At 38.9% G+C, this 27,241-nt stretch overlaps 1 protein-coding gene across 2 annotated transcripts; it reads right to left on the minus strand.

The window, feature by feature from the left end:
* Positions 1 to 20,326: 20,326 nt before the first annotated feature.
* On the minus strand, positions 20,327 to 26,455 carry LOC122313009 (uncharacterized membrane protein At1g16860-like). 2 transcript variants are annotated; one of them, XM_043127698.1, is made up of 5 exons: positions 26,245 to 26,455; positions 23,053 to 24,014; positions 22,344 to 22,499; positions 21,183 to 21,394; positions 20,327 to 20,847 (listed from the first exon to the last, which is right to left on the minus strand). In XM_043127698.1, the coding sequence occupies exons 2-5, from the start codon at positions 23,935 to 23,937 to the stop codon at positions 20,655 to 20,657; spliced, it is 1,446 nt and encodes a 481-aa protein (XP_042983632.1). In that variant the 5' UTR covers positions 23,938 to 24,014; positions 26,245 to 26,455; the 3' UTR covers positions 20,327 to 20,654. The 2 variants fall into 2 exon arrangements, with proteins under 2 accessions (XP_042983632.1, XP_042983642.1); XM_043127708.1 differs by lacking the exon at positions 26,245 to 26,455 and adding an exon at positions 26,115 to 26,136.
* Positions 26,456 to 27,241: the final 786 nt, after the last annotated feature.

Consider the following 27,241-nt stretch of genomic DNA (forward strand, 5'->3'; position numbering starts at 1 on the left):
CATAAAATATAGGGCACTATTCATCTAAACATAGCATGACAAATCTGAATATTTCACTCAACACTCCACCACCCACTTCCATCACTCACAAGCCTCTTCTTGCAGCCATTGACGTGCTCTCACTGCCCTCACCCCTCCATTCAGACCTATAAATACCCTATCTACTCCTCACTTCTTCTCACAACTCTCTCTAGCTTTCCTTTCGTTTTTCTTGAGAGCAATGCATTCAAAGTGTGAGAAAGGTGAGAAACCGAGTAGATTGAGTGAGGTTCTTAGAGTGAGTTGAGTTTTGAGAGCCCCAGTGTGACGACCAGGAATTTAGCTAAGCCTCATAGTTATTTTGGCATATTATTTCTGGCCAAGCGAGGTAGAATACCCCATTTAGAGACTAGATTAGAATACTAGGCATCTAAGGCCTTGAGGAAGGCCCAAGCCCATAAGTGATTCGGCCCCTATAGTGAAGTTGGTTATGAAGCCCATTAGAGTTAGGGCACATGCCCAACCCAAATTCTTGGACGCCACTTGTCATCTATTGAAGCCTACCACTAGGGCTTGATGAATCTGGACTAAATTGAGGGAAGAGAGGAGAGAGAGAGAGCATACAGTTTGTTCATGCACGCCTACCCTTGGGGATAACCCCCTTCCTGCCACATGTCATGCATGCAAGAAGGCTTGCTTATAAGATGGAGGTATTGTGACACTTATCACCATTAGAGGGAGGTTCTAGAAGGAAAATGACAAGGTTATGGAAAGTGGAGCCTAGGGAAGAGCAAGGGATAAGGCACGACGACCATGGAAGTGAGAGGGTTTTGGTTTCTAGAAGATATGGTCAAGTGTCATGCATGCAAGATAGAAGGTGAAGGGTTTTGCCTTGGGAAAGGGCGAAATCTTGCTTGGAAAGGGAAAGACCTACATGCTAGGTGGATGGCTAGGGCACATTTGAGGTGGACAGGCTAGGGCAAGGGGTCTTGTGCATTGCCACCCACAATGACCAATCACACAATGTCCAAAACATTGGTAGAAGAAAGATCTTCTTGGGAAGGAGATGAGCTTTTCAGCCACCCACACTCACACACTCTTCACACACCACATGGCACATATGCACACTTGCAGAGGATTGAGGATGATCTTAGTTTGAAGATTGACCATTTTGCCACAAGATACAATGAACCAAGACACAAAAATGAAGGGAAAAAAATGAAGTGGAGCTTTGGTTTTGAGGAGGCCATGCCACTTGTCCAAAAAGATGCATTGGGTTTCCAACACTATCTAATGATGGAGAAGGGGAAGAGACATACGAGTTAGGTGCCAAATGGCATCCATGCAAAGGAACTTTAGCTTTTTAAGAAGGATCACAAGCCTATATAAGGGGAAGAGCCGAAAACCTTAAGGTCTTTTAGTCACTTGGTAGAGTTCTCTTGAGACATTCAACCATTTCATTTTTCTCCCCATTTCCACCACTTTCTCTCCATCTAAACACCACCCATGCCACTATCACTTCATTCAAACACCATTATATGTGCATTCCAAGCTAGAGATACCATCTAAGAAGGAGGCCACACAAGGTGAGGAACCAAACACTCTTTTTCCTTACACCACACACATGGCCAATGGGAGAAATTCTCAGACTTGATGAAGTTATATCATGAACACATGCTCAAACACACACCCACAGCTAAAGAAAGAGAAGAGTTTTTGGATTTGGTGAAGTTTCTCACGTGAGCATACATACACGTGCGCCCTCGGCTAAACTAGGGTTTTGTTCATGAAAGTTTCAGACTTGAGGAAGGGAAGTCTGAATATTGGAAGACTATTTCTTGTCTTGGAAATATATTTCATGAGCCAAGAACACAACACTCACTCACACACATGGATTAGGCTTTTTGGATGACTGATCCTAATGAATGTTAAACAATGTTTTCAGCTTGCTTACTTGTTGATTTTTGGATTTTTGTAAGTAAATTTCTAACTTACACTCGGATATCCTATGAATATTTTATGTGAACTTGTTTGTTTGTTCATTTTTTAGATTGTATTTGAGGTGATGATACTCTACCATGTTATGTTTCTTACATGTTTGCTTACCATATCGTTGAAATGGTTTACTGTTGTTTGATTTACATCATGGAAATGAGATGTGATGCCACATCTAGGGTTCAAACTTGCATGTTCTAAAATGTTCATGGATACTTATTGCACAACCGAATCTTTTACAAGTTCAAGTCCATGAAATACTTGTTTTCCATATGTATGTCCACTTGCATGATTTCGGCTACACATATATGTTCATTGATAATATTCCACCAAATATACTAGAAGATTCTAATTTCATGAAAACTTGGTGTAATGTGTATTTCAATGTTGTTATGTTTTGGCCATGACCATGGATGATGTCTTATAATTGTGTGTTTGAAGAGATTTAAGGGCATAAAACAAATAATCATGCATGCTAGGGTTTCGGCCTTTCATAGCTCATGTGAAGATATGAATGCTTTGATCTTTGTTTGTTGTTCGAATGCCTTAGATTTTTTGAATAAGAACATGGTCACATGTTATAATATTTTCAAGCCGTAACATGAAATGTATATGGTTGCACATGATTTCATAAAGTATGGTTATGTTGTGTCTCGGCATGAATTAGTATGTCTCGTGAAAGTACAAGGCTTCATAGTCCATGTCACATGCATTGGGTTTGTGAAATCATTTTTTTTTTTTTAAAAAAGAGAAAAGAGTCATTTAAAGTTTTGTCATGACCCCAATTGCTATGATGGGGGAGTGCCCTAGTGTAATTCCTCTATCCACTCAAGAGTGATTAAATTGGAGTAGAGACCCCTGGCTTAACCAAGTACAGTCGATGGGTCTCAAATGGTTCCTAAAAGAAAAGGATACCAGAGCGAGGTTGCACCTAAAGCTAGTGGATGCCATATGGTGAAGGTGAAATGGCAAATTACTGTACTAAGTATGATTAAGAATAAGATGTAGTCACCTTGGTCAAAGTGGGCCAATGATTGATGTGGTAACTAGCAAGGAACACACGGTGCATAGGAGAGCCGTGAGGTATCCAATTATATGTTAAGGTCAAGAATAAGGCCTTGAGCTCTAAGACATGTTATGTTATGTTACATGAGTAAGAACCTGAGCTCATATGTTGTAACGCCCGTCCTTGTGGTGGAATCTTTAGAAAATGATTTTAAGAAAAGGCGACTGGAATTACCATTTGTTTTAAAACAACTTTTTCTTTCATGCCAATATATAAAATACTCCATGTTTATAAAATAAAACGTGTTTATTAATGTAAAGAGAGTTACAATGGAAAATATTAAACTCTATAATTAAAAGTCTTTCATACAAAACACTGTGCTGGCTTCCGTGCTCTTTCCCTTGGGCCGTGCTCGTCCTAATGCGTACTGCTCATCTTGTCCCTGGGAGGACACATATAAAACTAAAATGAGTCGAAGACTCGTAAGAATTACTTCATACATTTAAAATATAATAATGTAGGTTTTTAGTCATGTATTCATCACTGCATACATATTAAGCATCAGACATTTGTTCATTTCAACCATTTTGAGGTGGCGTTTTTCTTGAGAAATGATTCTCTTTCGTAAAAAGCTTCTTTTATTTTTGTAAGACATTTCCCCATGCCTCGTGCCTTCATGTCTTAAAGAATCTGAGCATACATACATTCTTTCTTAACATACATACAATTCTTTCTTATCACTTTCTGTTGGCCATTACACACTGTTACGCCCCGTGTGTTAGGGTTAGCGGTCTTTTGGACCTGATTTCACTCGTGGCCATGGGTTGGAAATCCCTCAATCAAGGGTAGAACTAGGTGCACTACCAGTACTACTTACCTAGCATTGCAATCTGCGCAGTCCTTTGGTACCCCATTCATTCAGTCGTAGCCATTACATATTTTCATACATTAAAACATTCATTCATTCAGTCATTTCTTTCATTCTTTCATTCATCAGTCCATTTATTCATAAGCGTCAATTAAAAGCATGAGCTTAAACATCACCTTTCAAGGCCATCGTTTAAAACATCAGTTCATGGCATCATTTAAAACATCAGTTTATAAGGACATTTTAAAACACTTTCTTTGTGTCCTTTAAGGCATTGCTTAAAGTATAATGCATGAGACTCACATTTCATTTCATGAAAAAACATACAATACTTACTGTGTATACCATCCATTCACATGTATAAACTTAATACTTTGGGGTGCATAAAAAGGGGCTGCCAAGGAAGACCGTTACATACATACATTTGAAAAATTATACTTAGCATTCTTTCATAAAACATCTTAAAGGAAAAGCATTTCATTTTCATTTCTTATCATTTAGAAAACTCTAGAAGAGTATGAACATAATACTTACCTGACTCCATGCCATACTCATTTCATGTAGTCCATTCATGTGCGTGTCAAATGGCAACTTACATGCATACACATAACCTTAGCGTCATTCTCAATTTAGAGGCATAAGCAACTAAACTAGAAAAAGAACGACACTTCACTTGGAAACACTCTCCTTCTATCCCATGCCCTTTTGTGTCCCTTACTAAACTAAGACCTTCGAGACCCATTTACCATCACTACCTCTTTCAAACTCGATGTTCTACCTTGAGTGCTTATCAACTAAAGTGAACCTCCATAATTCACCTTAGGTTATGACACTAAGACCTTTGTCTTTCTCTTCCTATTAACCACATTCTGACGCATGATTCAAACTGACTAAGTCACGCATCCCAATCTTAGACAACATACTCGTTGCTACCTTTGTGCATCATTGCCCACACTTCATTCTCATTCCCATCCATACATGCCACTTAGCTTTAAGCCAACTCTGAGACTTGAACATCGTGTACCCATACTTAGGACAGATTACCCATTATATATGATAAATTCGTCTAGCACATGTGTCTCACTAGACACACATGTACCTTTCCCCTTTACCACCCAAGATCAACTTATAATCCATTGAATGCCTGCTTGTATAAACAAGCTCCATACTCTGATACCGACTTTTATTTAAACTCGGTCAGCAGGACTTTCCTACTTCCCAGCCCTTTACAAGTTCATCCCAACACTTAACAAGACAAGACCCTATTCACACTACACCATACACCATTATGACACAGGCCACACGGTGCATCGTTACACAATGTGGAATACGCACCACGTGTACTCCTTTCACACTATGTTACACCACGTACTTCTACGACGCACCCCATATGGTGTGTCACTGCATGAGGTGGAGTACATGCCACGTGTGCTCCCTTCACAACACTACGCCACATCACTACTATAGCACACAATTCACAACACAGTCCACAACACTTCACAACACATTACACAACTATGCCCAACACTTCACCACACAGCGAACTCCACAATCAACCAACTAACATCTAACATAAATAACGAGGGAGAGAGGGTTATACAGTCGTTAGACTTAACCCGTGTATTGCTTACTACCCATCACGGCCGAAGACATCGAAAGAGTCTTACATGGTAGCTAAACTGCGTTCGGTGGCTATCCACCTTGCATGGTGGTTATCCACTACATAAGGTGGCAGTTTGGGCTTAGGGATGGGCTATGAGTGGTCTTGGGAGGCTCATGGTAGCCTCATGGCAGTGCATGGAGGAGCACAACGGCACTAGGGTGGTGGAGGTCGTGCGTCTCACACAAGGGAATTTGGAGAGGGAGCTTGGTTGGTTGTTGGCTAGCCATGGAGGGCTTGAGAGAGGTGTGGTGGAGGTGCGGTGGCGAGAAGGAGGTCACACGGTGGCTGGAGGGCGGTGGATCTACGCCAAATGGCTGGAGAAACCCACAGGAGAGTGAGGGAGCGTGTGGCAAGGTGAGGGCATAGGGTTTCGTGGGGAGTTGGGGAAGGGAGGAAGGAGGCCAGGGGTAGTGCTTGGTGGGGCCAAAACCAGCGTACAACAGCGCTAAGGCCGTCAGTGGAGGTGAAGCTTTGTGGGTAAACCCATTTTGGATTGTGTGTGTGTGTGCAGTGGAGAGGGAAGAGGGAGGCTGGGTTCCATGGAGTGGGTTCACTGGTGAAAGGGGAGGCTATAGGTGGTAGTGCTGTGGTAAGGGGGCAGTGACGGTAGTACACAGGTGGAGAACCCATGCATGAAGAGAGAGAGAGAGAGAGAGAGAGAGAGAGAGAGAGAGAGAGCTATCGTGGGGCTTCTCATGGCTGGGGGTGGCACCGAAGGTTGTTGGGAGGTGGCCAGTGTGAGGTGGCGGCCATTGGTGGCCGACAATGGAGCCTGGCTGGAGGAGAAGAGGTTCAGTGGAAGGGAGAGGCCTTCCATCGGGCTTAAGGGGAGAGGGAGGAGAGAGGGGGAAAGAGCAGAAATGGGGAAAAAGACTAAAGACTTGGGTATTTAATCCAGGCCCCTCATCATAGGGTCTCCAAAACGATCTAACAATGAGCTTTAAATATTGATTTGAAAATGTGTAAATATTGATTTAATTGAAAACAGATAAAATATTATTTAACTAAAATTTAGTTTATAAAATATAATCTTCATCCTTAATTAAATGATGAAGTTTTGCTAATTATTTTTTTAAGAGAGTAAAACCATTTAAATAAATTTAGAGTTTTCAACATAATTTAAATCTCACAATATTTTTAAATGATTAAAATCATTTAATTAAAATTATTTTTCATAATTATAATATTTTTGGAGCTCTTCAAAAATATTATAATTGTCTCGCTCAAAATCAAGTTTAGTCCAATAACGTTGGAAATATCCCATATAAATATTTCCAGAACATTTAAAATCTTTGAGGGCTTTAAAACACTGAGCTTGCTTTGGAAATTGCTTGATATATTTAAAAACACGCCATCGAGGTTCGGCATACAGAACGAAACTTGTGATTATAAGAGCGAGAAAGGAGCGGGATATTACAAATGTATGTTAAATGTTTAAGAACGAAATGATGAAAAGATGTTTTTACGAAAAAGTTATGAAAGATCTGTTACACGTTGTGTTTTAAAAAGTCAAGTATATAAGTACAAGTTTATGTCCATGCATTCATTTTGGTTTGCTTTCATATGCTTATGATACCTGTTGTATGTTATTTGATTACTTATTAAGATTTCTTGAAATCTCACTGTGGTAGTTTCTACTACCATTCCCTCACCCAGAATGGTAGAAGTTGTGATAGGAACCCAAGAGAAAAATCATGGGGAAGCACAAGAGACTAGCTCCTCAAATACCTAAGGAAACTCTAAAGAGACATGTGGACTCTCCGGAGCCATCCATTTTGGAGAGGTTGGAAGTTGTCAACCAGTTCACTACTAAAGTATTATAGCTCTTCGAGGAGCTAAGAATGATTTTGAACCAGGACAAGGCCAAGTAGGATTGACCTTTCTAAAACACGTTTTGATAAGGGACCACTAAGATCTTGAAAGATAGAATGCTTGTTTTGATGACACTAAAATGATTGGTCCCCTAATTTTTGGAGTCTTTTGAAACAGTTTTTTTTTTTTTTTTTTTGAGAGATTTTATGAAATTTGTTAATTTGGGATTTGTGCTTTGGTACCATGATATCTATTTTATTCAATTTGACCTAAGTAGAATTTCCACTGCAATATATTGCATTTTGCTAGATAAATAGGTACATTGCATCTTAACTGTTACGTACGAGAGGTATGTAGTCTTCTGTTACATGTCTCGACACTTAAGCACCTTCCAATCACAAACGGGGGCTTGGGGCATCACATCAAGTGCCACGATTTTTGTAAGTATTCTTGCCTTATCTCTTGTTGGGTGTTAGATTAACATGTTAGGCTTTGATTTATGGCGTACGAATAATGATTTGATTGAGTTATAAAAAGGTTTTACTCAAGTGATACAATTCAGCCAAATTTGAAGCTTTGCACATGTATATATTGTTTTGGCATGCAATTTTAGTCATGACATGCTATGATTTGATAACCTGAACTTAGCCTAGTCTTCGCTTGTTTCTCATCACCAATTTATGTTTAATTTTTGGGCCATGCAAGAGGTGTAGAGTACTTAGAAACCTTGGACCCTATTTAGTTCTAATACATCAGGCATCTAAGCGCACAAGGAAGGCCCACCAAGGCCCTTAGAATTTAGCCACCACTTTGAATTAGGGTTTGGACCCTAGTGGCACTTGGGGTGCTTGCCCAACTGACCAAATAGTTTCCACATGTCACACATGCTTATGTCACACACTAGACACAATGAATCTAGACTTGATAGTGGGTGAAGGGGGTAAGAGACTTTAGGGTTTCGGTAACCCAAAAGCCCAATACGCCTCCCACAAGATTTTAGCAATTTTCAAAGTTTAGTGCAATGATTAAAGATGGGGAAAGGTCTTCCAGAGGCACTAAAACTCATAGGGGCGAAACCCCAAGAGCCCCTTAGGGTTTCAACCTTGAGGGTTACATGCCAACCATGAAAAGCTCACCTACCTCCTTGCCACTTGTCACTCATGTAGAAGGGTAGCCAGATTTCTAGAAGAACCCAATCATGAGAATGGGAAGAGGCACCTAAGGCAAGACAAAAACCAATTTCCTAGGAGTCTCGGCCAACACAACCACGACCTATATCCCATGCCACTTGTGAAGCTTTGAGAGTTTCTAGAAGATGACATGGGAAAGTGGCGCATGGGGGATGCCAAAGGGTTAAGCACACGTTTCCAAGAAGCTCCTAGTGTTTGGCCAAGGGTGCTTGATGCCTACCTAAGGAAGACTAGCCAAACTTTTTGCCAAGTGTCATGCATGCACTATGGATGGACCTATTCTAGAAGGAAGAAATGATTAGGAAGAGGAAGTGTTGCTTGGGGAAGGCCACACACACACCCAAGATTCTAGAAAGAATTCTTTGTGGTATTTGAGAAAGAGAGAGAAGAAGTGGGCAGCTAATGTAACGCCTCTTACCCAAATGAGCTAGAGAATTACTACCTGTCACTTATGAACTTGTCTCTCAACACATCTGAAATCTTCATAGATTTCGAAAACAATAAATAATATCATATTTTTCAAATAAACGCATAATGATATCCATATAGTCATTACTATGAAACAACATAAATCAATGATCCACAATTTCCCATTAGTCTCAATAAAATAACTGATAAATCATTAAGTCTTACTAAACCCAAATAGAATAATATATCTAAGGAACAACAGAAAGTCCTTCTATTAACAGTACCCTAAGGTACCCAACACCCTATCCTTAGCTTAGCCTTGCTCACAATTTCTATTCCTGATCCTCAGCTGAACCATCTACATCAGCTGAAAAATATTTGAATATAAGGGAGGTGAGTTATCAACAACTCAGTAAGCAAAGCACATATTCTAGTGTGTATAACATGAGTCATTTCACAAAGTTTCATATGCAAAAAACAGAAAATTTTCATTTTTATATGCAGATCTCAAAACATATTATCAGGAAAACATAGTGACATTTCAATCTCTTCATATTTGGCATAACATAACTGAATATTCTCATCTTATCATATCATATCGCATCGTATTATATCATGTCATAAACCATCTTTAACCCCCGTGGTAGGATTGTGCTATCCACGGTGGCCAAACGAGGTAGTATCATATTGTGAAACTTTCCCTTTTTCAATCTCGGAGCCTCGAGTGTGCACACAAGAAAGAACACATAAAAAGACCACTTTGCTTCCAAAGTAGGTGCACTCATATCATATCATGTTGGTACCAACCATATCACATGAACTAGTATCATCATATCAGAATCATATTCAAAATCAAAATCAAAATAGCTAAGTATGCCTAAGGTTTTTCATATTCATGTCATATCAAATCACGTACGGAACACATTCATATCATTTTCAATTGGTCAATAGCAAATCAAAAACATTTCATATCATATGAAAAAAAAATCTAATATCATATTCACTCTTTTTCACATTTCAGAACATGTCAAATATTGCTCATGTCTACACTTTTCATGTTAAAAAACATTTTCTCTTTCATATAGATTTCATGAGTGAATGCAGAATACATAACTGAGATTATTTTCACATTTTCTTTTCAAAATATAATATGCACATTTTTACAAACCAACCTCAGTTCATTTCTTTTTTTTATGCAAATCTAGCATAAGAACCCCGCTTATCTAACTCTCGTAGTTTATTGTCAAATTCTTGAGTCCAACCTACGTTAGTCTTGCCACCTAATACGTAAAATATATACTAAGTATTGATAACCAGCAATACAAACCCAATCTAAAATAATTTTTTTTTAAAAAATCCCTAACTATATTCAACAAATTAACGCAACTCAAACAGCTACTTATTAAACCGGACAACCCTCACATCTACCCCAAATACGCTTTTATAATTTCTCAAAGAAACCTAAAATTCCTCTAACTCTAAAAAAATATCATCACTTTCTATATTTATCGATATCCACATAATTTCTCCAACAATTACTCCATTAAATCCTAAAACCATATTAAAATCATGATATCTACATTTGCTTGAAAACGTGTGCAACCCAAAGTCCAAACACAAAAACCTACTAAGTCCTACTTTACGACCTCGTGAATAAGAACGTCATTATTCAAACTCTTAAACCCCAAAATAAAACTAAATCTATCATAATAACAAGCCCAACAAAAATAAATTTAGTGATAGATGTAATGAGCCCAAACAAGACCCAAGTCCATTGTAAAAATACGTAAGTTACACTTAAGGGTGGCCTAACTCAAAACAAAAGCCCAAGAATACTACTACCGAAACCACTTGAATTTGCCATATGAAAAAAAAAGAAAAAAAGGGTTTATAGATCATCATTGGAATTTAATTATGTAAAACAAATCCACTCAAAAAAATATATGGTTTCATTGGTTTGCACCGAAACTTGAATAAACAAACACCGAGTTTAAAGAGAAATTGAGAGAGATCTAGAGTATTTGAGGGAAATGTGAAAAAAAAAAGAGCAGAAGAGAGAGAAAGAGAGAATGATGCTTACCTTGGGTTCAAATCGATAACGCAGAAATGAAATCCTATCTAAAACACAGAACCAATTTCACAAGAAATCTACAAGTGGTGAGAAAGAGTGGGTTGGTTGTGTGGGGCTGTGAGTTATGAAGAGGGAGATGATGCTTACTCAAGCTCTCTCTTTGGCAACAAAGTCAGAAAATCTTGCAAACCGCAACACCAAAAACTACTAGAAAAATCATAAGGCGTGAGAGAGGGAGAGAGAGCGAGTTTGCAAGAGTCTTGAGAGTGAGGAGAGAAAAATCTTTTGCAAAACTGAAAAGTTAAAAACTATAGGTGTTTGAGGGAGGAAAAATATGTCTCGGTGGAGCAGTTTTTGGAAAGTGAAAACCGTAAAGAATGAGGGAGATAACCGACTGGAAAGAAAAATCTAGAAAAATGAAGGTGAAGAATACTTACTAGTAACGACGTCATTTCGTGGTCTCTACGGCTGGGCTATACTCTAGTCTTGGCCTTGGGTCTGGGCTATACAGCTAGGGTTAGAGCCACTCACATGCCACTTGCCACTTGGCAAGCATGCACACGCCCACTCTGCAAGGATGGTTTAGGGTTTGTTAAAAAGACATCTATGCCCAAGAGGTTCATTGAACCTAGACGCACAAGAGGGACACCAACGGGATTCTAGGGCTTCGGTTTGGAGCATGTACACGCCACATGTCATACGGAATTTTGGGTTTTCCAAAGCAAGTTAATGACCATGAGGGAAGTGAAGGGATTTGGCCAAAGGAAGAGAGCACGCCACATGGCACACATGCAAAGGCTCTTTAACACCCAATGAGGGATTTGTGTTGAAATTGAGGGGACATATAAAAGGGGTAGAGGCCAACGTCGAAGGGTCTTTTCTCTTGGTTCCATTTCGGTTTTCACTTGCATCTTCCCATTCTCTCTTACATGACCAACCTAGGAGGGGCCTGTCTCTTCATTTTCTCACCTTTCCAAACATACTTTCCCACACTTTCTCTTCAAACAAAGGCCATTTCCTCCTCTCTTCTCCTTAGTCATGAGCATGGAAAGAAAATAGTAGCCATGTTATCAAGGGAGGAGCTGCATGGTACAACACTAACTTCCACTACCTACACACACATACACGTTCAAACACAAGGGATGATGGGATCTCAAGGGCTTCATTTCTAGGGAGACATTGCCACCACACAAAAACATTTGATCTTATGCTTAGAGGTTTTCTTAGACGAAACTAGGGTTTTCTCTATGGGGGTGGAGGCCTAAAACTAGAAGTTGTAATCTTTATCCTGTTTCCAATGGATCTTGGCCATGATGCACAACATGCACATCACACCTATGCTATGCACACACTCACATGCCCAAGACCTAGGCAAGGTCAAGGGAAAACATGACCACCTTTCGACCAAGGGCCTCTAAGCTAAATGCTTGGAGTGCCTCCATCAGCAAGAAAAACCCTAGCAACTCCATACATGCTGGATTAGGGTTATGATTTCTCGTTCCTAATTAGTTAAACAAATTTTTTTACAGCTTGCTTGATTGTGTTATATTGCTTTGGATTTTTGTAAGTAGACTCTTAACCTACCTTAGATAATATTTGTATATATGTCATGTGAACTTTGCCTTTCTTGTTGCTATTGTGTATGCTTGTTGTTGATGATAACTTTATAATTGGATTCACATGATGATTTTGCCATGCTTATTTGATGATGATGTTTTTGGATTCTCTTGGTTCAAATTGTTGGTTATAACATGCTTTTACAAGTTTTGAGGATTCGGCCATGCCTATATGAATATATGCTTAGATTTGAACAATATTCTTCCACTTGGTATATGTTGAGTGTTTTGTACATATTGTGAACTGAGTATTCGAATGTTCTAGTATTTTCAAGCTGTAACATGAGATGTTCTACATTTGATTTCATGGTTACATGATTCACGGTATTCATATGTTCATAAGGTCTATGGAAAGAAAATTGTCACAAGTTTCATGTCACATGCATTTGGGTGGCAAAAATTTTTCAAAGAAAAGAGTCTGTACATGCTAGGGCAGGGAAATGCCCTAGTGGAACTTCAATGTTCACTCAAAAGTGTTTAAAATAGAATGGTCGCCCCTGAGTCAACAAAGTACTGTCCGCGGACCTCGGATGGATCTTTGTGGAAAGGATACCGGAGCGGGGTAACACCTAAAGCTAGTGGGTGCCTCACATGTATTATATGCGGTCAATGTGAAATATGCGAACTGCCGCATAAGTTAAAAGATTACAACATAGTCACCATCGTCAAGTAGGCCATTGGTTGATGTGGTAAATAGCGGAGAACATACAATGCATAGGGAAGCCGTGAGGTATCCAGCTATATGTTATGTGAAATGAACAAGGCAATGAGCTCAAAGATATGTTACATGTTTATGGATCAAAATGAAAAGATGGAAAAGATGTTTTATTGAAGGGTCAAAAGATTTCTGTTATATATTGTTTAGAAAAGTCAAAGTTGCATAAGTCAAGTTTTATGTCAAAATACATGTTCATGCATTCATATTATGTTTTGCCCTTATATGCATATGTTATCTATTTTATGTTGTATGTTTACTTATTGAGATTTTTCGAAATCTCATCGTGATAGTTTCCTCTACCATTCCCAACCCGGAATAATAGAAGTTGTTACAGGACAATAGGAGACTGATCATGTGAAAATGCAAGAGGTCAGCTCCCTGGATAGTCAAGGGCCCTGAAGAGCCCTGAGAGCTCATCGGAGCTATCCCTAGTGGACAGGCTGGAAATCACCTACTAATTTATTACAAAAGTGTTGCAACTCTTTGAAAAGCTAAGGAGGATACTGAACAAGGACAAGTCTAAATAAGGATGCCCTTGTAGGGTTTCCTTTTGAGAAGGATCATAGAACTTGTAGTCAAGAATGATACTTTTTTTTTTTTAAAGAAGAGTGAGCAATCACCTGTCCAATAGTGATGCCCGCCCGAATTAATTAATAACACCCTCATTTATGGCAGAGGAAAACCATGGTAACAAAAGAAAACCTCCAAACTTAACAACAAGAAAACTATAAACAAAACAAAATAAACAAGAACCAAACCATGACCAAACTTAACTACAACGTATAGAAGGAAACCCTGATAAATCTAATCGTATCAAGCCTCAAAGGACCCGAGGCATGGAAGAAGTATTAGAATAGCCCGAAGTAACACCGTCCATGCTAGCTTTGGCCAACCAGTCTGCTACTTTATTACCTTCACGTAGGACATGCTGAAACTTACAATTAATAGATTGGGCTAAGACCACAATCTCATCCCAATATTCCTCCAAATACCAAACCCCACATCGACCTCTATGCCACCAAGAAATAATCACCATCGAGTCAACCTCTATGATTACATTAGAAAGTTGAAGGGATATGCACAATTGCAGGCCATATAATAGTGCAAGAAGTTCTGCTTTATTATTAGAACCCATTCCACTAGGTGAGGCAAAGGTTTTCACTAGCTGTCCAATATCATTGCGAATAACACCACCAGTACCACAAGAACCCGGGTTCCCAAGACTACTCCCATCTGTGTTCAGTTTAAACCACCCTGGAGGAGGTTTATGCCACTGTACCACTTTACAAGTCCTTTCTTTTAAAGGAACTGGTCTGATTCGTAAAGCCTCCAGAATCATGCCATCAAAACGAGACAAATTATAGTACTTATCACCCACAAGACCAAGCGACCCAACCCAAATAGAGATTGATTTAATACCCATATCATACGATTCTAAAGAGCCCTCCATTCGCTAGACATCTTCGCCTCCAAAGTCTCCAGGTAATAATGACAAGCATGAGACCCATAATAACCCCCACCTGAGAAGACGACTTAGCACGCCGGAACCAAGAGGAAACATGTTGTTCCCAATTTCTACCCATTGGTAACCCAAATAGATTAGAGAAAGTTGACCAAATTTTTTTTGGGAAATCACCCTCAAAGAGAACATGATTTATGTCTTCATAATGACCAACAAAACAATAGTCACATTTGAAAACAATTGGAATACCAACACGACGCAGTCTATCATCCACACTCAAAGCCCTGTGCCACGCCTTCCAGAAATGAATAGACATTTTCAACGGAAGGCTTTTATGCCAAATCCAAGAATGCCAAGCAAAAGAAGCTCCTCTGACTCTAATACACTGCCATGCAGACTGAGTTGAAAACATCCATTCCTCTGTTTGGGTCCAGACAAGAACATCCTTACCCGAATTAGGACCAGATAAGGAGACAAGGATATCATCGACATTATCTAAGCCCACCAAATTTTCAAGCAAGTTCACGTCCCATCCATCAGACAATCGGCATTCTCTGATTTTCATCAAAGGTTGACCCACAAGAGGCAATTCATTTATCAAAGGGCCATTATCAAGCCATTTATCATACCAAAAAAAGATATCTCCTTCTCTAACTCCCATTTAGAATTATTCAAAACCAAAGGAATACAGTGAGCAATCATTCTCCAGAATCTTGAGCCTTTAGCATCATCTATTAATAACCAAGGTTTCAAGTCCACATATTTAGCCTTAAAAAAAATGGCCCAGAGAGAATTACCTCATAGAAGATTCCAGGCAAACCTCATGTGCAAGGCTGTCTGAACCTCATGGAGAAGCCTCACCCCGATACCTCCTTTTGCCACAGGCATACCCATATGTTTCCAAGCTACCCATTTCTTCTTATCCTTCCCATTCGACTCGCTCGAAAAAAACGAACTCATCATTTGATGAATCTTATTTATGATAGCTTGAGGAATCTGCAAAACAGTAAAAAGATGAAGGACCATGCTTGAAATAACATGACATAACAAAATCAGTTTCCCTCTAGAAGAAAGTAGTCGCATTTTCCAACCACTGAGTTTTTGTCTCATTTTATTCACCATATCTTCAAAATGTAATTGCTTAAGACGACCTAGTATAATGGGCACACCAAGATATTTGAAAGGAAAGTGACCCTCTACGAAGCCCGTGTTGCGAAGAAGATGCCTCTTCCGAGATTGAGAAATTTTACTAGAACAAAACACAGCAGACTTTTATTTATTTATAGCTTGTCCCGACCATCTTTCATATTGTCCCAAAATACTTAGGAGCTCCCGAACCGATCTTTGGCTCCCATTAGAGAAAATAACCACATCATCAGCATACATCAAATGAGAAATAATAGGCGTACCTCTTCCCTACTGAAATTGCCCAAATCTATGCTCAGCCACACTACGATGAATCATCCGGGTAAGGATCTCCTGTTGAATTATAAACAAATAAGGAGATAGGGGATCACCTTGTCTTATGCCACGGCCTCTTGGGAAGAAACCTTTTATTGTCCCATTCATCATAACTGAATACCGTGGACTAGATATGCAAAAGTAAATCAAGTCACAAAACTGAAGCGAAAAACCAAACCGCGACATGATCTTTATCAAAAAATTCCAATTCACATGAACATAAACTTTTGCCATATCTACTTTTAACATAATATTGCCGCCATGATTCCTCTTATTAATAGACTGAACCATTTCTTGAGTGAGACTTATGTTCTCAAAGATACTTCTACTTGGAACAAAGGCTCCTTGTTCCATTGAAACTAGACAAGGCATGAGGCCAGTTAACCGATTGACAATAATTTTGGAGCATAGTTTATAAAAAACCGAACACAGATTGATGGGATGGAACTAATCAAAACCTGTTGAAGAGTCCACTTTCGGGTAGAAGCAGTAAAAAACTTCGGTAGAGACTTAGAGTCAAAGAATTCCAACAGTGCCTTCCACAAATCATTTTTAACCACCTCCCAGCAACTTTTATAAAATCTAGACCCAAAACCATCAGGGCTAGGAGTACTATTAACCGGAATAGAGGACAAAGCAGCATATACTTCCTCCAATGAAGGAGCACAAACAAGGGAGGCATTCTCCTCATCAAAAATAACCAGATCAACTAGTCCATCAAAATTAGGTTGCTCAGCACGTGGCTCACCTTGTAAAAAAGATGAAAAATAATCAACTGCACCTTGGTGGATGCTCTCTGGAGACTCAAACACTGCATCATTCGACCGCATACTTAGAACCCGCTTGCTCCTCTTCAAGGCTAGGCAAGCATGAAAAAATCTGGTATTCCGGTCACCATCAGTCGCCCATTTTACTTTTGCCATTTGACTTAAACGAATTTCTTCCCAACGACGCCAAGTTGTCTATTCAGCATTTGCCATTCGTAAATCTCTATCAAGATTCTCATCCCAATTTAATTGAGACTGAAGTTCAAGCTCCTCAATCTGGTTTTCAAGAGTAGAGATTCGTTCGAAAGTGTGACAAAAAACCCTTCTATTCCAAGCCCGCAAGGCTAATTTTGTCTGTTTCAACTTGATAACCAAATTCTAAATAGCCGTACCATCCACCCGAACGAACCAAGCTTGCCGAACACAATCCAGAAAATTATGGTGTTCAACCCACATTAGTTGAAAATGAAAAGGGGATGGACCATAAGAACAAGGGTCTTTCTATAACTCTATAATCATAGGAGCATGATTTGAAGTAGAGCGAGGCAAATAAGAACATATAGCATTAGAAAATACCGACAGGAACGAGGCATCCATCAGAGCACAGTCCAACCTTGCCCAAGAACGAGCAAGGCCATATTGGCCATTACACCAGGAAAAAATATTTCCCTTCGAAGTCATTTCAATCAAACCCCCCTGTTGAATTCAGTTATTAAAATCTTCCATAGCTTGAATAGGTCGAGATCTACCTCTTCGACGCTCAGAGTCATTCCAAATAATATTGAAATCACCAACAAAGATACAAGGGTCAGAATCCAAATTCTGAAAATTCAGAGCATCCCACAAACTACGCCTTTCAACCATGGTACATTTTGCATAGATGATCGTAAGCAAAAAATTTTCAGCAGCTTCACCAACTTTGAGAGAGATAAATTGCCTTCCCATTCAAACCAACCTCACCTCGAGAATACTATCCCAAAAGATCCAAATTTTACCACCCTCCACCTCATTTGAAATAAAGTTATCCCAAAACCTCAAAACACGACCCAATCTCTTAGCAACATCAAGATTTTGAAAAGGTTCCAACAAAGCAACAATTTTCGGCCTCCACTTACTAATAAACTTTTTTAGCCTACCTTTTGAGGTCCCAACACCCCTAATGTTCCAAACAAAAATCGGATCAATCATTGAGATGGATTAGAGAATCGAGCAAGAACCCGAGAAGAACTTCGCATTTTAACAAAACTCTTTTTCTTATATTTTCTTTTACCTTGTTTGCTTTCAGATTCAGTCAAGTATTCTTTTTCTTGAGGGAAAACTTTTGGATGCAATTCTGGGTCCGGTTCAGAAACAGTGTCTTCAATAAACACATTTGCCTCATCTGGTCCACCTTCCGGTGCAACCACAACCACCTCCATCTCCTGAACTACAACAGGATCATCATGCACAATCTCTTTCTCAATTGAAACACAAACAGCAGAATCTGAAAGCCCACCCCCTACAAGTGTTAATTCATTTACTGAGTCAGAAAATACAGGAAAAGAAGCCACCTGGGAGACAATTGTGCACTCCCCACCAATCTTCAAAGACCCAACGTCATTCAGAATCACCGCCATAGCAAGAATTCCCAGTTCCTCTGCACTATCATCAACCCCCACCCCATTCGCTGTCAGTGAAATACCCCTCGGCACTACACTCGGGTCTACCTCAAGCATCGCAACTAGCTCCTCATTCCCCCCAGCTGGACCAACAAGATCCTCATTCACCCCGATTGCACCAACTACACCTAAATTTATATCAAGAACCACAACAGGTTTTTCATTCACCCCAATGACACCAACTGCACCAACTACACTCGGTTCTATCTCAAGAACCGCAACCGGCTCCTCATTCACCCCAGCCGCACCAATAGTCACCCCAACTGCACCAACTGCACATGGATTTGTATCAAGCATCGCACCAGATTTTTCATTCACCCCAATTACACCAACAGATTCCTCATTTACATTCATTCCTTTCTGCCCTTTCACCCCTCCCCATGCCTTACCCCTTTGTGCTATTTGTTCTGCCCGACAGGTATGTGAATTGTGTCTTGCATGCGACACTTACAGTAGTAGGCAGGAAGAGTTTCATAAACCACTTCCTGCTTCCTACTAGAAGGTAAACCTGGAGCTCCAATCTAGAAGTGGGCGAGAGGCTCCTTGGCAGCGTCAACCTCAATGCATAGTCTAGCCCCGTCCATTCTAGTGGCACACCACGTCGGATTATCCCAACGAATGGAAGTACCGATAAGGGCCATTAGAATGCTTAAAAATGATTCACAATAAAAGTTAGGAGGGAGACCTGGGAGAGATATTCAAACCGGGACTTTTGAAGGTTCTTCAGCGGTTGTGAATAAAAGAACACATGGCATCAACGGACGGTCGCTACTTCAAAAACTTCAAGACTACCGAATAACGAAAGGGCTCTGCAGATTTGGTAATCTCCTCACGCGAAAACTAGAAGTACACTTCACCATCTAGCAGTTTCAGGGTTCTAAACAGTAGGACCATCTCCAGAATAGGCTAGGGGACAGCAGCCACTAGGTCAGGAAAGGAGGGCCGACCGGCTCCACCATTTGCGGCGGCCATGCAGCCTACCAAAGATCCAAACACAAGCAGCAAACGGAAACCCTAATTCTCACGTAGAGGAAAAAAGGGTATAAACGAGTAGTCAAGAATGATACAAAAAGTGATTTATGATTTATTTTGACAGTTCAGTGTTTTTATGTTTCTAATTTTTAGAAATATCTCATTTCAGTTCTTGTTAATTCGCGATAATTTTCGTCATGTTTCAATCACTGTAAATTAACCTCTAACTTTCTTTTAAGATATTTATATGTGGTGGTTAAAAGCCCATTCACATTTATTATGCTTATTATAAATGTTATCTTATGTCATGCCATGATTTATTGAAATGTTGAATGTTTTACCAACTATGCTTTTAAATCTCCTTTCTAAATTGCCTTCCATAAATTTCTGCGTCCGAATTTTATTTCCAGTGAGGCTCTGTGCATGTGGGTCTTCCACCATGCTCTGAGATCTGCCCTCCACAGCAGGCATAGATCATATAAAATCATCATTTCAAGATTTTCCTTTTTCAATAACAACCAAATATTCACCAAACAGCAGGGTAAACAAATCAACAAAACACTTAAAGATAGATACTACGATAAAAGAATAACAGCAATAATAATAACCAGGGGGAGCCAAGAAACCCAGTGAAATCCCCTTCCTTTGTAGTCAATGGAAAACCATCACTCATCAACTCATGACTCAAAACATTTTTCTTTCTTTAACATAACCGCAGTCTGGTCAAACAAGTAAGATTTCTCACTACATCAAGCCACACCCATTACAAAAGCTTTCAAACCCTAGAAAAAAAAAAAAATGGAATGAAATATACCTAGAAGCTATATACCAAGCTAAAGGTTGGGAGAAGAGAAAAAAAAAAAAAAAGAGAGAACAAAAAACAAATTGGAAAAAAGAGAAGAGGCACCATGTCATCTGCATGAACACACTTACAACCACTGTTTGATTACAAATACCACCATCACCATCATCATCATCGGTTCAGATATTTCACAAGAGAGTGATGGCCTAAACAGGTATGACATCAATTTTTGATGCATCTTCAAATCTTAAAACAATACCCTCGAGGCTAGCTGGGAAGATACACTGGGCCCACTGGCATCCAGTCGTAAATGGCTCAGGTGGAGGCACAATCATAAGCACATTGTCATTTCTCTGAACAACGCCCATCACACTAACCGTGCTGCCTTCTTTGATGTACCTACAAGACATAAGCAATAGTTTTATAAGATTTTATAACTGATCGACTGTCACACTTCTTTCTATCGGAGTCATTGGAATAAGGGCAGGTGGTTGTCACTTATCCAACCATGAAGTAGAAATTATATGTTAATAAATCGGACTACCCTTGATGCCAACCCAGTGGCCCCCTCCTGCCAAATGGGAAGATAGAAGGAAAGGAAAAAGATCAAAGCAGACCTGCTGTTAGCATTTCCATCAGACAGTAACTAAGGCGAATTCAATTCATAAAAGAGTTGTTAACCTACTGTTCTTTCAATTGCATTACGCAAATTCATAAAAGAGTTGTTAACCTACCCTTCTTTCAATTGCATTACGCGATCATCACTTGAAAGGTTCCTCTCTCCCAACCATCGGACAAACTCAGGAGATAAGTCTTTGTTTTCTGGGTTAACATCAATAACAACAGAGTCATCAACGTAAGGAGTCACCCTAGCACCATAGCCAGTCTTGACCAATGCTCTCAACCCAGACTGGAAGTCTGAGATGTAGAAGTCGACAACGTGCCTCTGGCAAACAGTAGAAACAGAAAAAATATTTAAAATTTGAAATATGTTGGGACGCCTCTGCACATTCCAAATGAACAGAAGGTATCCATTTGAAAATGACAAGTCTCACCTGCATGCATCAATCAACAGAATCATAATGAGAACAAACATAACATTTAAAAGGCTTAAGGGCAAGGTGTAACAGCCCCAGTACCAGCAGCCCCCATGGGTACAGGACAAGGCAAGGTGTAAGCCACTGCATAGACCTTTTATTAAATAACCGGAATTTATGATTTGTAAAAATGGAAGACTGCCATTCTGTGTTTTTTAGCATGGTAAATTCAAATCGGATAGGAATCGACATGTGGTTAACAAATAGGAGTACAATCCCCGGTTTATGTATAAGCACCAAAGTCGCCTTTCCACTCTAAATAATGCAAACGCTGAAAAGAAAATATTTACGGCTTCGAAAAGGCAACAAGTTGTCCAGATATGAAACTGGCTTCCGAACAGAAAAAACAGCAAACTACAGGGTCATTAACCATATCTTTTTTTATATTTGGTATTATTATTTTTTTATTGGCACCGGGTGTCCAGGAACAGCGTCTAGACTAATCTTGAGGGTACATAGGCCCTCGGCAGAGTTTTTCGCAAGTGCACCTCAGGTAATTCAAGGGGAATATCCCCCAATCCGATGGCTCCTAAAGATTGTTTACACCCAGGGGGATTTGAACCTTAGACCTGGGGGGAGCATACCCCCAAGGCCTTTACCACTTGAGCCAATCCCTGGGCGTTATTTGGTATTATTATAAACCATATCACCAGATTCAAATAAAAATTATTTATTACATACCCCCACCTTACACAGAAAAGAAGAGAAAATGCCTCTAGAAATATCATGAAAAGGTAACAAAATGGTTCAACCCTTTCTGAACTACTGATGGCAACTATGGATGTAAAAGTTACTCACCTCAGATGATCTGAGTCCCCATGTAAAACGACGATGTGTAGAATTGGCTGGCTTAGAATCCCATCCTCGATACTCATATAAACTGGTAGATGTATAGACACATCTAGGAACTTTCCGGAAGGATGACTCAAGGGGTACATTACCACAGGTAACCACCTTCAGGAAGAAGAAAACAAGACATCAAACTTCCTCAAACTACCTCAAAACAAAACCTTAGCAAGCCTTAAAATCATGTTCATCATAATATCGATTAAAAAATCACATTTCTGCAGCCCACCTGTTGATAACATGTGTTTAAGACTCTCTCTCCTCTTTCCCTCTCTTCATAGAAGGCTCATGTACACGCAAAGATAAATATACTGAAATTCAAAATATGGATTTATTATTCTTTTGATACATCTTGTAAAGTCCTGATATATTTTCCTCTTTGGATCTCTGTCAATGCGTAATTAACTTCTAGATTTTTCAAATTTATTGTTCTATATCTCTCAACATGAAATGGTGAAGATTCTTTGTAAGAATTCTGTTACCATGCCTAACATGTTGAAATATATTCCCACACTCAGTCTCACCAAGTATAAAGTCACATACTCTGAACCTTTATAGTAATTTCTTCTTTCATTCATATATGCATCGATCTCAAAAGGGAGGCAGCAAAGCACAGAAGACAGAGATGTAAAATATCAGATTGGATTCTTAAGTTGTGTACCCCAGAAACCTTCACATATTGCCCACTTTTTGCAGTTCTCAGTTCAGCGTCAGGATGACGAGAAATGAAACCTGTGATGGCTCTTCTTCCCCAACAAGTATTCCAAATGAATAATGCAGCAACAGTGCCAAAAAGAATTGTTACAACAATAAGCAGAATGGCATTGTGGACTGCTCCAAGAATAAAACCACCAGCAATGAACCCCATCACAAATATCAGAATTACAGACCACAATATTGGCTTTGGGAAGTTTCTTCTGAAGGAATATTCATCGTCTTGGCCAAGAGTGGTCACGGCGGGGTTGTGAGCAACAGAGGAACCATGTATTTTGACAGATCCCATTGAGTCTAAAGGACCAGAAACCTTTCTTGGAGCCCCAGATGAATTCAACGGTCCAGAAGAGATGGGCCCAGACGTAATAAGACCTGTTGCAGGAAGAACTGGTGGGATGGGGCCAGAATTCTGGCGTGTCACTCCACCAGATTGGGGACCAGATGACTTCTTCAGAGGATCGCCATGCTTATTAAGCGGCCCAGAATTTGATTTCTTCATGGATGTTGAACCAGACATACCTGAAGATACTGGACCTGATGTGTACCCAGCCCGAGTTGCTGCACTAGATGTAATAGGCCCTGAATGTGTGGCAGCACCTCCAAAAGATCCAGTCCTTGTAGGAACATTATTTAACTGTCCGGATTTCCTAGACTTAGAACCATCCATGGGGATATCAAACATTTTACCCAGTTCGCCCGACTTCTTGATATCGCCACCAGTATAGGGCATGGCAGTTGAACTCATTGTTGGAGTCCTTTCTTTTGGCTGCTCAGGCCGGCCAGAGACATAAAGGCCATTGCTGAGTTGATGAGATGGGAATCTGGAACCCATCAATCTCTTCTAAGAGAACCCAAAAGAAACCGTACAGAAAACTACTACCAGAAACTGAGTTGATATCTGAATTCTTACTGCAAAAAATAAAGGAAAAAATACAGACTATTAGCAATTAAATTTAGAAATTGTTTAGGAACCAAGCATCATACATGAATTTAATGATACAAAGGGCCAAAGTACACTATTCTCCAATTACACAAAAAGCATATTGATATAATAAATAACATTCTGCAAAGATTTAATTCAGAGAAAGTTACCAATAACATCAGTTGAAATCAGTCGATATTAATATGTAAAAAAGCACTCTTTTTACTTATAAAAAAAATTAGTAACCCAGCATTAAATAAGAATCGAAACCTCCAAACATAGATTTAGGGTGTGTTTGGGTGTTAAGGTATCCTCAACACTTCTCACTACTATTCATTACTTTATTATTACTTTTCACCTACTTTTACTACTATTCCTTACTTTTTACCTACTTTTTATTACTTTATTATTATTTTTCACCTACTTTTTACTACTATTCACAACTCTCCTCAACACTTCTCTTGGTAGGAACACTCTTAAAGTAGAACAACAAAGCCAACTAATACCAGAGCAGTCAATCCAATTAAAAGAGCGAATACAAGTAAGTCAACAAGCCAAATTACTGAGCAGCCAATTATTGCATAAAGAGAGCAGATATGAGATTAAATTTACAACCCACAAAAAAAGTTTGTCTTTCGAGAGTCCAGAGCTCGTTTGGAAACACATCAGTTTTTTTGGTTTGGGTCTTGTTGTTTTCATTTTCACCTACTTTCAATGTGAAAACAAAAAAAATGAGAATGGCATTTGGATGCATTAGTTCCAAAAATCGTTCTGGAAAAAGATGTAAACACATTTGGATGCAAAATTGAGAGCAAGTTTTTTTCCTTGAGTAAAGGCAATTGTCCTTGAAACTTTGCATCCACTAGAGTGTTGCCTTGTGTCCAAAGGATACATGCCATCTCCACGTATCCAAAAGCAGAAAAAAGAAAAGCTAGAAAATATAGATCCCCTCGGGGGAGGATGACCAATTCCCTTGCCTCTTGCCCAGATCCATCTCCCCTCAGCACCTCTCCCCAAGCCCATGGGGAACACAATGAAGGGGGTGCACAGATCCATACATCCACCCTCTCCCCAGTCTAGTGGCTGGCAAAGATGGGATGGATTCACCCTTTAGTCTTTCCATTTCTGATTGCATTTTAATAAACAGTTTTGAAACCAGTTTCAAAATCTCCCCTATCAAGATGCAGACAGTCACGAAATTGGTTTTCAAAGCTGTTTTAAAACCAGTAACAGGCTTCAAAATTACTATCAAAGTTTAACCCAAGGAACCATGTAGGAAGCAAAATAACAAAAACATGGCATAACAAAAAACATTTTTTATTTATTAATTTACTTGTATCCACTTACTGAGGTACCTAAAAACCAATCCTCTTTTTTGGAAATGAAAGTAAGTATTAGCCCAAATTTAAAAAAATTTATCTAAATATGTGGATCTAAACAAGATTTGGAACTGAAGAATCATATAGTTTATAGAAATTCACCATCTACAACAAATCTTCAATCCTAAATCAGACAAGGAGGGCATATTACATCAACAAAATAAGGAAGTTAAAGCGCTGCTACAATAAGCAAAATGCCAAGGCCTTAGAGCTCAGTTAAACGGAGGTTTTGGATTCAGTTTTTTTGCCAATCATGAACCGAGAAAATTCAGAACTTCACTTATGTGTCATTTTCCCATATTTTCTGGCAAACCAAGCACACTGTCACAAATAAAATTACCCTAACTTCAAAGGAATATAAATATGGAACAAGATCTTCTATATTTGGAAGGGTTTTAACCATAACATCTACAGACCCTCTATCTATCTATCAAAAAGTAAGATTAAAAAAGCAATTCCATAACGTCATTGTAACCCAAAATCAAGATACGAAGGAGATCTGAGATAGGACTTAAGCTTCCTTTGGATCTGAAAACCATAAACAACGAAAGTTGATCGCTGACCCGAAATTAGAATCAATTCCTTTATTTTACATTTTCCTCGGCAACCAAACATACTACAAAGCAAAAAATAATGACCCATACATATAATCCAGACTAATTCTCATACAGAGGTTGCCAAAGACCAAATCAACGAATATATACATACCCAGATCATCATTTCAACAAAAAAACAAGGCAATGGGGAAGATCTATGCAGAAAAATGAAGAATTAGAAGGTCCACAGAGTGGAATCTTTAGGGACAAGGGGGAAATGGTAATAAAAAGAGATGTTATACCTGAAACAGAAGAACTGAAATGAATGGGAAATGGAAATGTTGATTGTTAGTAGTAGTGGCGGAAGTTGTGATTCTGCTGGTGACACTGAGATCCCATCTCCATAGCAGTCGCCGTCTCTTTCACTCCAATATTTTGTTCTCTCTCTCTTCAAAGAGCCGCAACAACTGGTTGGTTGTCTCGTCCCGCAAAACCCCACCAAACTTCGGAATAAGATTTTAAAACTGAGAATTACATTAAAAAAAAGAAAAGAAAAAACAAAAAGACTGACTAACATGCACCTTCCACCGTCTCTCTCTCTCTCTCTCTCTCTTTACTGTGATTATTTTCAATATTTTTTTCCTTCGTTCCCGTGACCAATGGTTTAACAATAGCCCGAAGTCTCAGTGTAATTTTACAGTAATTTAAATAAAAATTTAAAGTTAAATAAAATATTATTTTTTAATATTATTATTATTATTTAAAAATTTTAAAAAATAAAATTATTTATTATATTTTATAAAAAATTTAATAAAATTATAATGATGAAATACGTTGAGATAAAACTATTTCTATATCTGAACTAATTGAAAAATGAGTCTAAAGGACAGATTTTAATAATCCCGTCTACATCTTATTACAATGGTTAATTAAATCAAAAGAACAATCTAGATAACAAAATTATAATAATGTAAAGCATTATGCAATAAATAGAACATTTAAAAGAGAGTGAGTATTAGCATTTGATCTCCATAATTTTAGTTAAATAACTTGATGTTCCATCCTCATAATAATGAAAGTGAAGGCATTATACTTTTACTTTACGTTTGGTAAGAAAGTGAAGGTAGAATGCATTGGCTATATATATACTATCAAAATAACTTTACTGATCAGAAATTAGACTTTCAAGTTTTGTCGTTCTTGACTTATACATCTAATAATGAAATATATATAAAACTTCAAGCAACCTATAACACATCGTCAACCTAGGGTTAAGAATAACATCATTTTCAGAAACTA

Source organism: Carya illinoinensis, chromosome 1, assembly GCF_018687715.1.
Source record: "Carya illinoinensis cultivar Pawnee chromosome 1, C.illinoinensisPawnee_v1, whole genome shotgun sequence".
In the NCBI taxonomy this organism is placed as follows: Eukaryota; Viridiplantae; Streptophyta; class Magnoliopsida; order Fagales; family Juglandaceae; genus Carya; species Carya illinoinensis.

Coding starts and splice junctions, on each gene's coding strand:
- LOC122313009 (XM_043127698.1), bottom strand. CDS start 23,937: ATGGGTTCCAGATTCCCATCTCATCAACTCAGCAATGGCCTTTATGTC. Junction 21,395..22,343: donor GGGGACTCAGATCATCTGAG/GTGAGTAACTTT, acceptor ACTGTTTGCCAG/AGGCACGTTGTCGACTTCTA. Junction 20,848..21,182: donor GTAATGCAATTGAAAGAAGG/GTAGGTTAACAA, acceptor TATGTCTTGTAG/GTACATCAAAGAAGGCAGCA.